This window comes from Rattus rattus, chromosome 7, assembly GCF_011064425.1.
Source record: "Rattus rattus isolate New Zealand chromosome 7, Rrattus_CSIRO_v1, whole genome shotgun sequence".
In the NCBI taxonomy this organism is placed as follows: Eukaryota; Metazoa; Chordata; class Mammalia; order Rodentia; family Muridae; genus Rattus; species Rattus rattus.
The window spans coordinates 90,351,747-90,370,466 of record NC_046160.1 but is presented as its reverse complement, the minus strand read 5'-3'; the positions used below and the strand labels follow the sequence as shown (position 1 = coordinate 90,370,466).

At 45.8% G+C, this 18,720-nt stretch overlaps 1 protein-coding gene across 1 annotated transcript in view; it reads left to right on the top strand.

The window, feature by feature from the left end:
- Positions 1–2,597, top strand: part of LOC116905786 (coiled-coil domain-containing protein 170-like) — a 37,842-nt gene extending 35,245 nt beyond the window's left edge. The window contains exon 9 of the mRNA XM_032908763.1: positions 2,439–2,597. Within this exon, the coding sequence (XP_032764654.1) occupies positions 2,439–2,597 (159 nt within the window). The remainder of the gene's footprint in view (positions 1–2,438) is intronic.
- The last annotated feature ends 16,123 nt before the right edge of the window (positions 2,598–18,720 follow it).

Sequence of the window (18,720 nt, the reverse complement as noted above, 5' to 3'; positions counted from 1 at the left end):
ATTTTTGGTAGTACTGGGGATCAAACCCAGGGCCTCACTGATAGTTGGGGGTGATTAGGTATATGTCCTATTTCCATAGTAGTTGCTTAAGTAGTTAGAAATTGACCCATCGCTGCAGGATACACCGATGGAAAGCTGTGTCGGTGTTTCCTCTTTCCTGTTCTCTCTTTTGTGTGTGTCTGTTTTCTAGCTTGCTTTTGCCCCCTTTGTACCTTTAGTCACATCTCCTCCTCGGCCACGCTGTTTCCCGCTTCATTTCTGAGGCCATTTCCTGCAGCGATTGCTTGGTTTCAGTGATCCTTATCCGAGAGGCACTTTGGTCAGAGTCTTTAGCCAGTTCTTTTCCGAATACGTCTCAGACTTAAAATATCCTCTCCCTGCCTGCAGATTCCTACGTGACAATTTCATTTCTGCCCAAGTGCTGCATCCGAACACCGTTACCGTGTTTCATGGGTGTCTTGTTGTGTGTGCCCGTGCATGCATGTGTATATGTGGGTGCACATATGCTTGTGTGTATATGTGCTTGGGTGTGTGTGTGTATGTGTGTGTATATGTGTTTGTAATGCTCATTTTATCACATGAGCAGGTTAGGTGATAATACTTTTCCATTTCTGTCCCAAAGTGTTCCATATAACTTACCATTTGTCTATTCACTTTTTATTTCTTACAGGATTTACTTTATCCTTAAAGGATTTACTCTATTCTTAATCACATGCATGTCTGTGTGAGCATATGCTATAAATGTGTGGCTAGAGTCACCTTTTAGTCACAGATGGTTGTGAGCCCCCCAGTATGTATGCTGGGACTTGAACTCGGGTCCTCTGGAAGAGGACTGTGCTCCTGACTGCTGATCAGCCTCCAGTCCCTTATGTAAAATTTTCATAGTTACCCAGTTTCTTCATATTTCTAGTTTAGAGCACTTTCCACATTTCAACAAGGATATATGATTATTTTAGCTGAACACTGCCCTCTTCTGTTGTCAAAGCAAGGGTGCCTTTTACTTTCCTTGTTTTTGAGGTGCTGCTGCAGGGCCTTGCAGATGCTAGGGGAGCACACTGCCTCTAACCTCTCACTCAGTTGTCAGACCTGGGCTTGAACTCCTGTAGCCCAGGCAGGCCTTGAACTGTGGCTGGTATTGCAGGTGCAAGTGGTTTCCTGACGAGTCTGTATTTGGAGGCGGAGGGTGTATGTGACATCATCGGTCCTCTTTTCTGCCAGCCATCTCTCCCTTAAGCACTCTGCAGCCTCCCCTCAGAAATGTTGCCGTCTAGAGCTGCCATATCTGGTCTCATACGCTTTGAAGCCTCTATCTTCTCATTTCCCATGAGTCCGTGTGCTGATCCTACAGGTCTCAGGCTTGTCCCTGACATTGTGTCTGTGTTCCACACCAGTGGATATTGAGTTCACCACCCTCTGGTACCACCTCTGCTGGCTTGGGATATCCATGTCCCCTGTCGAGTGCACAGTGAAAGCTGTAGTTTTCTTTCAGTTGGCTTTGTGGCTGTTTTCTTGTTTGCTGTCCTTTTTGATCTCTTTGGTCTTGGATGGACTGGGAATATGCATTAAAGACGGCTATTATCATTAAGCAAATGAGTAGCTCAAAAGGAAGTTTGTCAACTCAGTGGCATATGTGGTCAGTCCCCACTTTGGGAGACTGAGGCTCATGAGTCCCTCCAGCCCAGGAATTATAGGCTAGACTGAGTAACAGAGCACACACGCCATGCTGGCAAGATGGCTCAGTGGGTAAAAGTGCTTGCTGCTAACCCTGCCAACCTGTGTTCAATCCCTGGGCCACACATGGTAGGAGAGAACTGACTCCTGAAAGATGCCCTCTGGGGGCTGCAGAGATGGCTCAGTGGTTAAGAGCACTGACTGCTCTTCCAGAGGTCCTGAGTTCAAATCCTAGCAACTACATGGTGGTTCACAACCATCTGTAATGGGATCCAATGCCCTCTTCTGGTGTGTCTGAAGACAGTGACAGTGTGCTACAATAAATAAATAAATAAATAAATAAATAAGATGGCCTTTGACCTCCCCATGCATACTGCATGTACAAATAAATGTATAAAAGTAATTATGTTATGAGCAAAATATGGTAAGTAGTAATAAAGTTGGGGGAAATGAGAGAAAGAGATACAAATGCATAAGAAGTTTTAAAGAATTCTTGTAATAGAAAGGCTTTTTCTAACTTGAAAATACCACTTCGCCCAGGCACACAGTGAAGCCTGGCTGTAGAGCAGTGCTTGGCAGACTGGGAGGAAGAGGTTGGGTTCAAGGCCAGCTTAGCCACACGGCGAGACCCTTTACTACCCCTAAGATGTATTGCCTTTAGGAAATGTTTCATAAAACTGACTTCCGGCCCACACTCATTTCATCGTATATGAGGAGTGGGTGACTCACAGCGGTCACATACCGATTTGTGTGGTGGTTCTTTACAGCTCGCCGACTTTCGGGAGACCATTATGAAGATGTTGGGATTTAACATGAAAACAGCAGACAAGGATGTCATTAATCAGCTGAAGCTTGTCGTCCAAATTTATGAAGTCTCTAACAAATCAAAGATGGATTCTCACAGTGAGCCTGGACCAGCCAAGTGAGCAAGTTGTGCTTATTCATGCTGCTAAGAAGTTATATACGGCTGTGCCTACAGCTCCCAGAGTATAGCTACATTGTGAATAAAATTGGAAAGTTTCATCTAAAATCTCTTCTCTCCCGTGCTTGGTATTTAACTCCACTTTGGAATGATCTATTACTTCTGGCTTAGTCTGTATTGTCACTTGAGATTATATGACACTTATCTAATTACTTTTACTGACTGCAGTCAGGCAAGATATGAACCATAAACATATAATTGGCAGTGATATTTATAACTATAGCTAATAGTCCAAGTCTTGGATGGGTAATTTATTGGCTAAACAATTCTCCTTAGTTCCTGGGGCCCACCCCAGCTTTTCCAAGTTTGGAGCTGAGGTGTGAAACACAGTGGATAGAAGCCAAAAAAGACTGACCTTGTAATCTCCAGCCTTGAAATTCTCTCTAACCTTGCTGGGGGCTAGAAGATGATGGCTAGCTTCTGGGAACAACACTCTCTTCTTATTCTGTGGCTGATAACTGCTGGCTTCTTTTCTCTTTAACTCTCTGTGCTTAAATAAACACTGGGAAAATGTAACACTTAGTGCTTAAATGGGAACTTAACTCTTCAATAAGCACTGACGAAACTTGACTCTTAATGCTTAAACAAACACTAGGAAATTACAAAAAGGATCTATTGCTAGAGCTCCTTTCTCTCCTGAGTCAGTCAGAAGCATTTCACTGGCTAAGCTCAGAGCTTTTTTTTTTTACCAGAGAGAAAAGAAAAAGGGAAAGAAGTCACACACACACACACACACACACACACACACACACACACACACACACACACCACACTGGGTGGTGTGGAAAGCAGCTACACCACCTTTCTTTATTGCTATCAGCCTTTTTTGTAACATTTTAGACAAAAAGTTCTCTATGTAAGAAAGAATTACCTTATAGATAAAATGTTACATAAAGGGGGAGTTTCAGAAAGTTATCAACAACAAGTTCAGAGCAGTGGTCCATTCTGTAAGCTCATGAGTGCAAAGCAACCGTTCTCACACGGTCTTGCCTTAGCATGTGCACACCTGTGGCTTCAGCCTCGGAACTGAATGTTTTTCCTTGAACACAGTGTGTCCCACGCCTATCTCTCTTTAGTGCAATTATGAAAGCTCATTGCATATCTTCATATGCAGCACTCACTGACTATTTATGAGGAGCGGGCACATTCTACTCTTGATTCTAACTTTATTGCATCTTTCCAGCAAAACAACTATAACCATTTTAGAACTTTCTGCCCCAGCCTGCAGGGGTTCAGCGGAGACCTGGGAGGGGGTGAAAGAATGGGGGACAAGAGTCGCAAAGAAGGAGAGCAAGTCTGTGTTCTGATCAAGCTCTCAAACTTTAATTAAAAACAGTGGCTTATAGGGGTTGGGGACTTAGCTCAGTGGTAGCGCTTGCCTAGCAAGCGCAAGGCCCTGGGTTCAGTCCCCAGCGCCGGAAAAAAAAATTAAAAAACAAAACAAACAAACAAACAAACAAACAAAACCAGTGGCTTATAAAGACAAACAGGCGGGAAGGTCACCCAGGACCCAGGACCAATTTCACAACTGTCACCACCCTCCCTATAGCCCTAAACTGTATATTGCAGGTATAGACTGATAAGAACAGACAGCTGGAGACAGGAAGCTGTAAAAGTGATGAGAACAGACACCTGGCTAGGTGTCCCAGAGGGTGTAAGTGGGCTTGTCATTCCTGAGACAGAGGTGGTGTAAGCGAGCTTAGCTCCCAGCAACTTTCTTCCTAAAATTATTTGAATCAAATCAGGAATTCTATGAAATCATTTATTCATCTAAACGGTATTAATTCACAAATCATCTTTCTGTTGATCTGCAGGAAGTCTGCTCAGTAGGATGGGCTGATGCCCAGGAATCATTAGTCTATGTAAGAGTGACAGGAAAGGCAGATCCGCAGCAAGAAGCAATCCTGGAATGACGTCTCTTGGGGCCCAAGTTATACTGTGCCAGTCCAGTCACCTTACTTTATTAACTAAGCATATGGATATCAAATATGACCTGTCAAGGGGTTGGAACATCATTGAGAATTCCTGTAAACAGAATGGGCAATAGACTGTATTGTGGTGATTGTCCTAGTATTTAATATTTATTTTAATGCAATTAAATTGTTTTAGTTAATTAATAAACATAATTAGGCTCACTTTCCACTTTATAGTAACTTCATTTACATCTGTGTTTTGAGAGAGAATCTTCTCTCTGTAGCCCAGGCTGGCTTCACTGCCTTTCCAATTTCTAGACTCTAGAAACTGACTCTGGAATCTAGATGCTGCTTCCTTTGTGTGTGTGTGTGTGTGTGTGTGTGTGTGTGTGTGTGTGTGTGTGTGTGTGTGTGTGTGTGTTGTTTGAGACAGAAACAGGCTAAGTAGCTCGGACTGGCTCCAAAGTCATGATCACACACCCTGAGTGCTAGGATCGTGGGCTGTACCACTGTTCCTATGCTGTGTGTAGTTTTTGCTACCCTGCCTTAACTCTGGGAATGAGCCACAGTACCAGCCCCTACCCAGAGAATATTGGATCTATGGACGGGGACATACACACACACACACACACACACACACACACACACACACACACACACACGTGCATGCGTATGTGTGACAGTTAATCTTAAAATGACTGGGCACTGATAAACCTCTCCTGCCACCCCACGCATAATCAGATAGAGTGGCCATTGGCACTCAAAACTGAAAGCTCACATGGCTGGTTGCCCTTATCTCCTGCAACTACTCTTCCTCTCTTCCAGCTCTTTCCCAGCTCTCTCAATTGTGCCTGTGTCCTCCCACACAACTCTTAAGTGCCCCGCCCCATCCTCAGTCATTGGTCGCTGGTATCTTTATTGATGGCTCAAGAACCAATTGGGGGCTGCACCAACGGGAGGAGAAGCCCTTGGACCTGCCAAGGCTCGAGGCCCCAGTGTAGAAGAATGTCAGGGTGGGAGGCAGGAAGGGGTGGGTGGTTGGGTGGGGGAACACCCTCATAGAGGAAGGGGGAGGGGAGATGGGATGGGAGTTAATTGATGGGAAACTGGGAAAAGGAATAATAACATTTGAAATGTAAATTAAAAAATACAATAAAAAAATAAAAAGAATCAATTGGGGAACAGGACCTTAGCATCAGATCCAACCCCTACATTTCACCTTTTCTGTCAAAAACAAACAAACAAAAACTCTTCTGCCATACATAAAGTGAGTAAAAGCATAACACCATGTAAATTACACAGAATGATATACGGATGACATCCACTCCATCATATTTGTCAATTAGATGAAGTACTCTACTGTCATTCCTAATCTAAAGAAGTACGATTCTCTCCCTGGATTATGTTTAGACTATAGCTGGTAACGCCATCTGAAAACCATGTCTTCCGCCCTATAACCTCTCTCTCAAGGATAAACAGCTTGAGTTTGATTATGAGGTTTAACGAGTCTTCAGCCCAACCAGAAATCTGAGAACGACTTAAACCTTACCTAGGTATATAGGAGGCACCAAGTACAGTTTCTCAAATCTAAACAATGGTAGAGACAGCTGACTACCTTGACAGCTCCTCGACAGCTCCGCAGTGTCTTAGACTATTAGAGCATCCATCTTCAGCCTTCGGCTCAGCACCAGCTGACAGACGTTTGCAAAGCAGGATTATGAAGAACCGTTTACCCTGTCTTGCCAGAGCTATTAGTCAACTATTCCACATAGCGTGCCCCTTTTTCCCAGACAGTATTTTGTCTGCATATGAAACAGGCAATTTCTGCTCCATGGCTACCTTGCCACGATATAAAAAAAAAAACAAAAACAAAAAACCAAGAGGCGGAAGGAAGACAGAGCAGAACCACATGGCCTGGAGAAGCCGCGAGTAGCAAGGGATGGGGAATAGATTAGTGTGGTGGCGAATCTGGCCAATCTAGAGTGCAGTTTATACATATAACTGAGTTGTGGGTTTTCGCGTGGGCCTATTAGGGTCGGAGACTGCAACAAATTGGTGCCCGTTGCATTGCTTAGAACCCAAATAACCTGAGATAGAAGTCCGCTGCCCCACCCCCCACCCCCAAATAAATGGTGAGGGCAGCGGTCTAAGGCTGCAGCAGTGTGTAGATTGAAAGATGGATCTGAGGGGTCTACAGAGAGCCTCAGGCAGACAGCTACAGCCAGAGGCAGCACCCTAGTCTGGAACTGGAGCTTGGGCAGCACCAGTGTCAGTTTCACTGAGCCTAGCACAGGGACCCTGGAGTGCAACTGCCTGAGAGGTAGTTTTCTGGCAGAGACAGTGATCTGATCTGGGCATTTATGTGCTCGTTCTCCCATATCCGCTACATCTACACAGGACACAAGACAGCCAGACCGGGTCTCCTGACTGCTTGTGCTGCAGTCTGCCTGAGATCAGTGCACAAGCTGCCAGCTGCAACCCAAACAAAAGACAGAGAAGCTGCTCAGATGCACAGAAGCCTCGGGTCCTTTTACAGTCAACCTGTGAATAAAAGAATCAGAGAGAACTGCAGTGTCCTGAATCAAACAGCAGAGGGAGACAAAGGTACAAAAAGCTCTGGATCAGGTAATAAGAATTTTGTGTGTGTGTGTGTGTGTGTGTGTGTGTGTGTGTGTGATATGATACTTAAAGATGAGAAGCACATACCTTTGGGATGATATTGTGAACGGTTCTACAGGGATAGATTTAAAGGAAATAGACACCTCGTCATTTACTATTACTGCAATATTTATTCTCTTGATTTGCTGTGTCTTCTCAAAAGACAGGGCCCTAGATAAAAAGTTATGTGCCTTAGAAAAGGGATTAGAAAAAACACCAGGATTAAAGGTTTAGGAAATTATAGATCATAATAAGCGACAGGAAGAGGAGAATAAAGGTTGGAGACAGAAGCTAGAAAAATTTGCGGAAGTTCACAGATGAGACAGCAGCAGAGAGATAAACTTAAGACTTGGTAACACGGCCTAGAGGGAACACGAGAACTGACCTTATCCATTTCTGTCTTTGAACTCAATACAGTCAGGCTCAGTAACAACATTTTGAAGCCATTGTTTAGCGTCCACTAGAACTGAACACATGTATGCTTTATGAGCAGGCAATTCCACACCTACACACACAACAGATGTGTATACATATTCTAAAAAATGTATTTACTAGACTTTTATATGGCAGTTTATACTGAAATATACATTATCCAAATGACCAGCCGTAGCCTAGGTATGGCAACAGACCCATCAGTTCAGATTTCCTTTCAGGCTGAACAGGGGGATGTCGACTAGAACGCTCGATTTTCTTACCGGCCAAACCAGTGGCTCTAGGACCAGAAGCAGAGAGGCAGACAACGCTGTTTTGAGCGGGTCTCTCTGAGAGAGGTAGGAAGACAATCAGTGAGAAACACAATATAGCTGTGTTTAGTTCTTGCTGAGCCAACAGCTTGCCTCAAGACTGGAGCTGCTTAGAAGCTTAACATCTCAGATTAGACAATAAATGTGGCTTGGATCTCTGAGTTCTATGATGGGGTTGCAGGCAGCTTCAAACACTCTGACAAAACACTTTCTGTGACTACAGAAGCTGGTAGTACAGAAGCACCTGAGCTAGTGGGCACAGCGCTAGACATTTTACTCTGAGTCATTGCAGGAGTCTAGGCTTTACAGCCTGGGCTTCCCAAAATTCTCCTCCTTCACTGTACTCTGACCTTCGCCTCTAAGTGTTCCCTACCCAATGTTCTTTCCTGCGCTTCAGAATACCCAAATGGCCATCTAGGCCAGAGACACCTTCCTGTTTAGAATTTGCTTTTGGGGTGCTACAAAACTTGAGGTCCCGAAGATCCCAACAGCTCAGCAAAGCCAGTTTTACCTCACTAGAGCTGGCACAGGCTGTGCTGTGTGTGCACATCGTAGAAGGCGTTGGCTACTGAACGTGCCTGGATTCCAGCCAATCAAGGTGTGGGGGTGGTGCCAGGGTGCTGCCAGGGGCAGGGGTGTTGGCAGGGGCAGTGACGTGCCCTGTTGGTCTCTGTTGCAGTAGGCAGGTGGCTTCCCTAACTTTGCAGTGCTGGCAACGACTCTACACGTGCTCCCCGTGTAAGGTTTCTCTAAGCCGTACCTGTACTCAGCTCTGCAAACATTTAAAATGCACAACTCTAATGCTTTCAGTTTCTCACATAAATTAGTTTTAGGATAGCTTACCAAAGTATATTCCATATTTACCTCAATAGGTTTTTCTTTTGGAGGCCCTGGAGATGGAAACCAAGGTCTTGCAATGACAGTCCTCTACTGCTGGTTTATATTCTCCTCCTCTAGTCTCTTTTCCCCACTTCCTTCCTTCCTTCCTTCCTTCCTTCCTTCCTTCCTTCCTTCCTTCCTTCCTTCCTGCCTGCCTGCCTCCCTCTCTCCCTCCCTCCCTTTGTTTTGTTGTTGGTTTTGAGACAGTGTTTCACAATGGAGTCCTGACTGCTCACTATGTAGACTGAGCTGGCTTTGCACTTACAGAAACTGTTTGCCTTCCAAGTATTGGTGTTAAAGGCTGTCCCACCATGCTCAGCTTAGTGTTTTTTTAAAAAGTATCTTTATTTTTATTTTATGTGTATATGTGCGTGTCCATATATTCGTGAGTGCTCCATGTGTGTGCCTGGCACCTGAGGAGGCCGGAAAGTGTTGAGTCACCTGGATCTGGACTCACAGGCCACTAGGAACTGCTATATGGGTGCTGGGAACTGAACCCTGGTCTTCTGCAAGAGCAGCCAGTGCTCATAACCTCTGAGCCATCTCTCCAGGACTCCCCTTTTTCTTTTTAAAGATAAATAGACCAGCCAGGCATAATTCTGCAGGTCTTTAATCCCAGCACTTGGTAGGCAGGCTGGGTTCAAGGACAGCCTTGTCTGCGAAACAAGTTTTAGGACAGAGAGGACTACATAGAAAAGCCTTCGTCTCAGACAAAACAAAACAAAAATAAAAAGATAGCCGGGACAATAAAAATAGGCAAGATTTATTTTTAAAAGATTTTATTTTGTGGATGTGAATATGAGTGCATGCGTGCGTGCGTGTGTGTTTGTGTGTATGCGTGTGTGTGCGTGTGTGTGTGTGTGTGTAGGTGTGGATATGTGTGTGTAGGTGTGGGAGTGTAAGTGCTGCAGGACACGTGGAGGCCAGAGGATGATTTGCTGAACTCATTTCTCTCATTCCACGACGTGGGTTTTGGGAGGGGGCGGGTAGGGAGGGAACGCTTGGCAGTAATAATGTTCTTCACCTGCTCAGCCATTGGTCCCTCCTAAGGCATTTTAAAATAATTTTAATTAGTATCACTCTCCACCCCCCTAAGCTGATGGCTCTCAGAAGTTATTTTGAAACCAACCTGCAAGTTAATATCCCTTCTCTGTGGCTTAGCATCCTTCTACCTTCTAAACACAGTTGTTGGTAGACATGATTTTAGAGAGCTGAGAGCGAAAATCTAATACAGAAATTAAGGCGTGTGCTGCCATGACCAGCACAGATCTGTTCTCCTTAAACAGATCTTCCTGCCTCCGCATCTCAAGTTCCAGGGTCACAGTTGTACGTGAGACGCGACGAGGCTTTCAGATGCTCATTTGAATGAGTCCCACGTATGCAACCTGGGCTGGACTGGAACTCACTGTGTAGCCCAGTGTGGCCTGGGACTGGCAGCAATTCTCCTGCTTTTGTTTCTAAAATACGAGGATTACAGGCTGGTGCCATCATGCCTAGGTTCAAATGCAGCCTAAAGGGACTGTCCTGGTTGGATCTCAGGGAAGTATTCTAGCCATGACTCTCTAGTTTCTTTCTCTGAAGCCCCTTGCCCTCTCCCTGCTGTGTTCGAGGACCACAATGCTTTGTGGCCCTGTGTGCTAAGCGGGCTACACAAGCTAATTGAGCTGTGCCTTTCTCTCAGCCAGTGACAGTTTTGTCTGAGATGTAGAAATGTTCCAGGAGGGCTGCTGAGAAAGTGGCCCCTGCCTGCCAAGGCACGAGAGAGAATTCAAGGTTTCCTGTTGCGCCTGTGCGTGAATGAGGGTCACATTCATAGCCATCATGGGTGAGCTACTGTGAGGACAGATTGGGATACACTAAAGGCAGCAAGCAGAAGATGGATGGCAGATTCTATGCCTACTGTGCGATCCAGATTAGTCAAATTCAGAGCGTCCTCATAGCCACTGCTATGCTGGGTGTGGCCTTTATTTCACTCTATTTTCTCTGCATTGACTTCCCGAACTACAACAAAAAATGTGACCTCTCGCTGGCTGGGGGTTAATATGCTCTACCTACATAGAAATAGTGGGCTGACCTCTTCCCCTCTTCTCTCTCTGCACGTGCACACCCCTTTCACTGAGAATTTCTGTAAACAGAACGGGCAATAGGCTGTTGTGGTTATTGTTTTAGTATTTAATATTTTTTAATGCAATTAAATGGTTTTAATCAATTAATAAACATTTAATATTTAATTAAGCTCACTTTCTACTTTATAGTATTTCATTTACATCTGTGTTTTGAGAGAGGGTCTTCCTCTGTAGCCCAAGCTGGCTTCATTGCCTTTCCAATTTCTAGACTCTAGAAACTGACTCTGGAATCTAGATGCTGCTTCCTTTGTGTGTGGTGTGTGTGTGTGTGGTGTGGTGTGTGTGTGTGTGTGTGTGTGTGTGTGTGTGTGTGTGTGTGTGTGTGTGTGAGTGTGTTTGAGACAGAAACAGGCCAAATAGCTCGGACTGGCCTCAATGTCATGATCACACACGCTGAGTGCTAGGATCGTGGGCTGTACCACTGTCCCTATGCTCTGTGTAGCTTTTGCTTCCCTGCCTTAACTCTGGGAATGAGCCACAGTACCAGCCCCTACCCAGAGAATATTGGCTCTATGGACACACACACACACACACACACACACACACACACACACACGTGCACACATACATGTGACAGTTAATCTCTCTTTCTCTCTCTCTCTCCCCTACTCCCCCTTTCCACATGATGACTTCCTGGCCTTGGTCCTTGGGCCAGTGAACTCACCCACTTGAGATCAGCTTCCCAATAAACCTGTCTTTAATATAACCTAAAAAAGAAAGAAAAGAAAAGGAAAGGAAAGGGAAGAAAAAAAAGAAAAGAAAAGAAAAACTGGACAGGCAAAGAGATCCTCTTTAAAGGCCCTTCTCCGGTACCTTTCTGTTCTTCCAATGTTTATCAGTTAAGATGGCAGTAGACAGACAGAAGAAGTGGCAAGTGGCGCCCTCTAGTGTTAGGGCCCTCTAGGCTGGGGTTTTAGGACCCTCAGCATCGGGAGGCAGATCCTGATTTCAGATCTTCCTTCTTCTGCAGCCTCCAGTATTCTAGCTCTCTGTCTGGGCTCTGAGGCTCTTTTGTGGCCCTAAAGCCTTTCGTTAGCTGTCTATGCCTTCACCATTGGCTGCCTTTACAAGTCAGCCATTGCTGGGACGATTTGAGTGTAAGTCACTCTACCTTCCATTCTTTTTGAACTGCTCTTAGAAATCAATGAGAAAAATTACTAATTTTTTATTTTCAACAAGTCACTGATCACAAATTGATTTAAACCAATAGCTACTCGAATCGGGGCTTGAAAGCACACATGTTTAATCATAACACTGTGGAAGCAGAGGCAGGCAGATCCCTGTGAGTTCAAGGCCAGCCTGGTTTACACTGCTTGTTCCAGGCCAGCCCTAGCTAGTGCTTGACACCTTTCTAAAAGGAAAAGGAATCTAGTCAGTCATAGTCTCTCCCATCCACTAGGGGGAGACATGAGCCTGCAGTGTAATGCCTGCGGAAGTTCTAAGTAGAAAGAACTGAGTCAATTCTACAGCAGATGGTCCTCTGTGAGGCCCGAATCAGTACCTGCAGGTCCTGAGGTCTCACATGGTAAAGAATATTAAATGCAGAAGGAGAACACACATCAGCACTAGAGAGTGGGGATGCTAGTAAACTCCAGCTCTGTAGCTCACCTGTGCTAGGAAACCAACTCTCATTTAAAAAGTAATCTAAAGAGTAATCTAATTTTAATGTTATTTTAATTGTGTTTTTAAAATGTGTATGAGTGTTTTATCTGCATGTATAGATGACCACTTGCATGCCTCGTGCCCATGGAAATCAGAAGTAGGCATTGGATCCCCAGGAATGGACAGTTCAAGACCAGCCTTGGGCAGCTTAGCAAGTCCTTGCATCATAATGAAAAGCGAGGCTGGTAGGTGGCTCAGTGGGTAAGACTACTTGCTCTGCAAGCAAAAGGACCTGAGTTTAAATCCCCAGCATCTGCATTAAGAGGCTGAGCATGGCTGTGTTTGTCTGGAATTCCAGCATCAGGAGGCAGATCCTGAGAACCTGTGGGAGGCAGGCAGATCCTGAGAACCTGCTGGCTAGACACTAAACAGTGAGCTCCTGCTTCAGTGGGACACCCTGGCTCCAGGGATAGAGGAAGGCAGGTGACATCCTGATAAAGCTCTGATGCTCATGCACAGGCATGTGTACCTGCAGACTTGTGTGCGTAGCATGAGCACGCACACGCACGCACACACACACACACATGCACACATGTGCAACACACGCATGCACACACACACGCGCGCACACACACACTTTCTTAAATTGCACCATTAGGATTTTATCTGATTCAGTATTTTATCACAGTAATATAAAGTAAACGAGGACACCTAGAAAGCGTCTGGAGAAAGAGCTTGGTTGTAGAGTCCTGGACTAGTTAGTGTGTGCAAGGCGCTAGGTTCCTTTCCTAGTTCTGTGAAACAAAGCACTATCTCTCCACCATTTCTCCTGTGAACTCTACTCCTGTCTTATTCCCATTTTACAGGGAAAGAGTAAAGTGTGCAGGCACAGGGCTGGTAAGTGGTTGAGGTGAGAATTCCTCCTGGCCCTGGATTCCACCCCTGCCATGGGTGAGTCTGGTCTGTCTGCCCTGCTGTTCTACCCAGAGGATCCTCCCCGCAACCACAAGGTGAGGTCAGACCACAGAGCTACTGGAGGTAGTTTCTAGTCTTCAGACCCCATGAGAGACGCTTCCAGAACACCAAAGAGAAAGAATGGCAAGTATTCCCGGGAAGGCTGCCAGATTCCATGCCTGGTATCCCTGTCAGTTCTTCGTCAACTTGACCCAAGTTTGAGTCATCTGGCAAGTGGGACCTCAGGTGAGAAAATCCCTTCACCATCTTGGCCTGTAGGCAAGTCTACAGCACATTTTCTTGGTTGATGGTTGGTACGGGATGGCCCTGTTCATTGGGGGCGGTACCACCCCTGGGTAGGTGGTCCTGGGTTGTATGAGAAAGAATGCTGAGCAAGCCAATATCAGCGTTCATCATGGCCTCTGCTTTAGTTCTGGCCTCTGTGTTTCTGCCTCGACATCCAGCTCTGACTTCCCTCAATGATGGACTCAGACGTAAGTGGAAAGAAACGCTTTGTTCCTCCAGTTTGAGCGACACTCCTTCATGGCGATTTAAAGCAAACCAGGAAGGCCTGAGGATTCAGATGAGAACCCACAGGAAGTCAGCCACGCACCATCGGGGTTTGAAACTTAGTCTGCACAGTCTCCGAGAGTTCCTGTGACTCTCTTTCTGAGAGGAACTCAAAACAAACAAACAATCAAACAAACAAAAAAAACCAGACGTGACCTCTCACGCCTGAAAGCCCAGAGTCCCGTCTGCAGCGTTTTCTCACCCACTTCTGTCAGGCCCTGAGTAGGGCTCGTGGATTGTTTTTGTCTTCTCCTTACATTTATTGTACAAAGCCTTGGGAAAATAGCAAGAGAGCTTGGGCTCTGGAAAGAAACAGGTCCAGTCTGAAGCCTTTGCTACTCACTGGCTGTGTGATTTCTATGTAAATTCTTGGTTTCTTCGTTTGTGCGGTGGTAATACAATCAGTGCGCGCCTTGTCAGCTTGTGATGAGGATTCCTGTAGTTTGCATCTTGAATGTTCTCCAATGGTCACGGGTTGAATGCTCCGGAGTTCAGCCCCACCTACTCCTGGCAGGCAGTGGAAGCCCTAAGAGGCGGGGCCTGGTGATAGCAAGTTAGGCCCCTGGGGGCATGCTCCTGATGTGGACACTGGGACCTCAGCCCCTTCTCTTGCTTTCCTCTTCTGGCCACAAGGTGGCGAGCTTTATCTGCCATGTCTAGCTATTCGCCTAAAGCAATGGGGCCGATGAACCAGAATTCAGAAACCAGAAACCCTGAAACCAGCAACCAAAGGAAACTCCTTTGGGTGCAGGATACGGGAGAGGTAGATTCTCATTATGAAGACCGAGCTGGCCTTGAGCTCAGGATCCTCTTGCTGTGGCTTCCCAAGTGCTGGGACTACAGGCATATACCAGTCCACTTGTCTTTTAAGTTGATCTCGAGTATTTTGTTATAGGAACGCAAGCCACTAAGACCAAGATTGAGCGAAATGAAGCAGGTAAGGGGCTGAATGGTGGCTGTGTCCTCTTCATGCGAGAGCAAGTACCCTTGTATTTCCTCCTAGCTCAGGCACTTAAGGTAATATGGCGTTCAGCATTAAGGGGGCATCCTTAAAGGCATAAATGCACCAGGCAAATAGCATCCTCAAAGCAAAGTGTCTTACGAAAGGACAAATGGAATGTTGGCTGTCAGAGAACTTTTAAGATGAAAATAACTGAAGAAGCTGTCAAGGGTTTTCTCTCCTAAATTGTATTTTAGAGTGAGGTGGGTGTGGGAGAGTACAGGCAGGAGGCGAGGAAAAGGATGGGGTCATGCTCACAAGTCTGTGAGACAGGAACTCTGCCAGGGGAACACTTGGAGACACCAGTGGTATCAGCATAAGGATAGAAGCTCCCCGAAGGAGGTGCATATAGACCAACATCCAGGCCAGGCATCCATGGTCGGGCAGACAGCTTTTTTTTTTTTTTTTTTTTTTAACATATAATGTTATCTTCTACTTTTTATTCTTTTGAAATTTGACACATAGTTAGGGCTGGAGGGATGACTCTGTGGTTAAGAGCACTGGCTGCTCTTCCAGTGGTCCCAGGTTCGATTCCCAGCATCTACATGGTGGCTCCCAATCGTCTGTAATTCTAGTCCCAAGTAATCAGATACCCACTTCTGATCTCTGAAGCTACCTGGCTTACACATGGGGCACAGATATACGTGCAGGCAAAGCAAACATACACATAAAACGTGATGCCCCATTGTACATCTGTGTGGGTACAGTGGACTCTTTGAATAGACGTGTGGGGATTCAGCATGTTGTCTTCTAGCTTTTTTAGTGGGACAGGGGTCTCTATGGGGGACAGGTAGCCCAGGTTGTCCTTAAGCTCCTCATATGTGGTCTTTAACTCCTGATCCTCCTGCCTCTTTCTGTCACATGCTTCGACTATAAGCATGGACCACATTTGGTCTTCCTTTCTATTTTGAAATACACAGTAAGTTGCTGATAGTTACAGTTACCCCACTGTGCTATAGAATGATAAAGTTTGCTTCTCCTTCCTAACTACAGTTTTGTGTCCTTGGTAAACCTGTGCAGACCTGTTTGTTTGTTTGTTTGTCTCTACATACAGACAGGGTTTCTCTATGTAGCTTGGAACTCACTCTGTAGACCAAGCTGGCAGCAAGCTCACTGAGCAGATCTAGATTAAAAAAAAAAAACCCAACTTATGCAATGTTTATTAGTGTTCATATGGATTCAAATGACAACATATGTCCTTTGTATTTATTAATAGTTTGTGTGTGCATACATGTGCATGCTTGTGTGTGTGTGTGGGGGGGTGGGTGTGATGCACACATACTGTAGGTGTGGAATTCAAGAGGACAACTTGTGGAAGCTAAGTCTTTTCTTCTACCTTTTCAGGTAGGTTCCAAGGACTGACCTAGGGCTATTGGTGGTTAATTTGCCTTTATCCACCGAGCCATTTCTTGGGTTCAATATGAGACATTTCTAGTATTTCTCTCTAATGGGTGAAAAATGTAAAAATGTTAAATACAGGAAAAGTAAAAAAAAAAAGTCAATTAAAAAAACAGATTGAACTACGGAGTCAGACAGTCTTATTAGAATATGTGGCCTCTTAAACCATGTCTGCCTAGAGCCCTTCTCCTCCTTGACCTCATTTTTTGGGACTGTTACACTGTCTGGCCTGTTATTAATACTGTTTTATTCTGAGCCACAAAGAGGTAAGGATTGCATTTCCAGAATTGCATTTGAGTCATTTATGAAATTGCACCTTACAATTTGCCATCATTTCTGGAGGCTCCCTGTCATCTCCTGCTCAAGCAGGCGTGCGCAGTCACGCCAGGGCTCGTTTTCCTTCTAGGTCACCTGGGAACACTGCTTTGGAGCTGGGGATGAGGCTAGGGATGTGCATCCTTCAGGCTCTCTGGTTTCAAACAGCCAGACTATTAGCAACTCAAGGCATTCGAGAGACTCAGGTGGAGGTCCAGCGTCAGGGAGCAGCACTGAAGCACTATGGCTGCTTCCGTGCAGACAGCAACAATTAGGACCGAGACATGCATGGGTGGCTTGCACGGGGCTGGCTGCAGAAACTGGTTTGCTCAGGTGGTTCATTTAAACTACCAGTCAGAGAGGAATCTTGTCTGGTGGCCCGAGGACACAGATATCAAGTTAGGTCCCCATTGCTGCTATGTCCTTGGCACCTGGAATGCTAATCAAATACATACATCAGTAAAGAGTTCGGTTGTACAGTTATGCTCATAGGTGACGGTCAGGTCTAGAGCAGAGCTTGATAACATTTTGCATGGTACTACCCAGTTCTACAGGACAGTCACATCACCACTTCAGGTTATGTCACACAGAAGGAAGAAAAAAACCATCACATGCAAACAGACATAAAGGTGGAAGGTTAACAGGTATATAATAAACTAGAAGTGGAGCTTTTGTTTAGCCATATGCATATAGGAACACCCCAGCTCTGAGCCTCAGTTTTCCCATCAGTAGAAAGGGACAGACAGACTCTTGGAATCTAGGAGGATCCAGGGAAGCATGGGAGCGAAGCTCTGCAAAGCTCCTGTCTGAGGCCTGAGCTGGGAATAGGCTCAACAAATCTTACATTCCTTTTCCTTACCACAGAGACGAGAGCTCTACTCAAAGTCAACACCCAACGTTAACTCACATTGTTATAATAGCACTGAGCCTCCTAGTGAGAATCACCCCACGCCCTAGAGAACTAAGAAAACTTTAACAACAGCACACACCGGTTCTGGCTAATGCACAGGGCCGGGCCGGGAACAGAAACTCCCTCAGCATGTACAGTCTCTCGGCCTCAAGTTACACGTTGAGCCATTAAACATGTTTTGCAAGGACAGAAATTCCAAGGTTTGGCTGTTTGGACAAATGTAGAGATTTGAAATATAAAAATATTGTCATGGTTACCCAGGGACAGACCAGGGCTGCTTTCCCCGGGCAGCTGTTAACCAGGGTCATCCCGTCTGCCTGGCAGAATCATGCTCTTCCTGATAAGAGCGCGGGGTCAGCCAGGGTCGACCTCTCAAAACCGCCCTGCAGGCAGAGCTCTTTTAACTAAACCTTATTTTTGTGTGACGTAAAACTTTCCAAGCAAGTCTATTGGTGAGTCCTTTACTTGTTTATTTATTTTTTAAAGATTTATTTATTTCATGTATATGAGTACACTGTAGCTGTCTTCGGACACACCAGAAGAGGGCATCGGATCCCATTACAGATGGTTGTGAGCCACCATGTGGTTGCTGGGAATTGAACTCAGGACCTCTGCAAGAGCAGTCGGTGTTCTTAACCACTGAGCCATCTCTCCAGCCCTGGTAAGTCCTCTCTCTCTTTCTCTCTCTCTCTCTCTCTCTCTCTTTTCTTTCTTTTCTTTTCTTCCTTCCTCCTTCCTTCCTTCCTCCCTCCTCCTCCTCCCTCCCTTCCTCCTCCCTTCCTCCTCCCTTCCTCCCTCCCCTCCCTCCCTCCCTCCCTTCCTCCCTCCCTCCCTCCCCCTCCCTCCCTCCCTCCCTCCTCCCTCCCTCCTCCCTCCCTTCCTCCCTCCCTCCCTCCCTCCCTTCCTCCTCCCTCCCTCCCTTCCTCCCTCCCTTCCTTCCTCCCTCCCTCCCTTCCTTCCTTCCTCCCTTCCTCCCTCCCTTCCTCCCTCCCTTCCTCC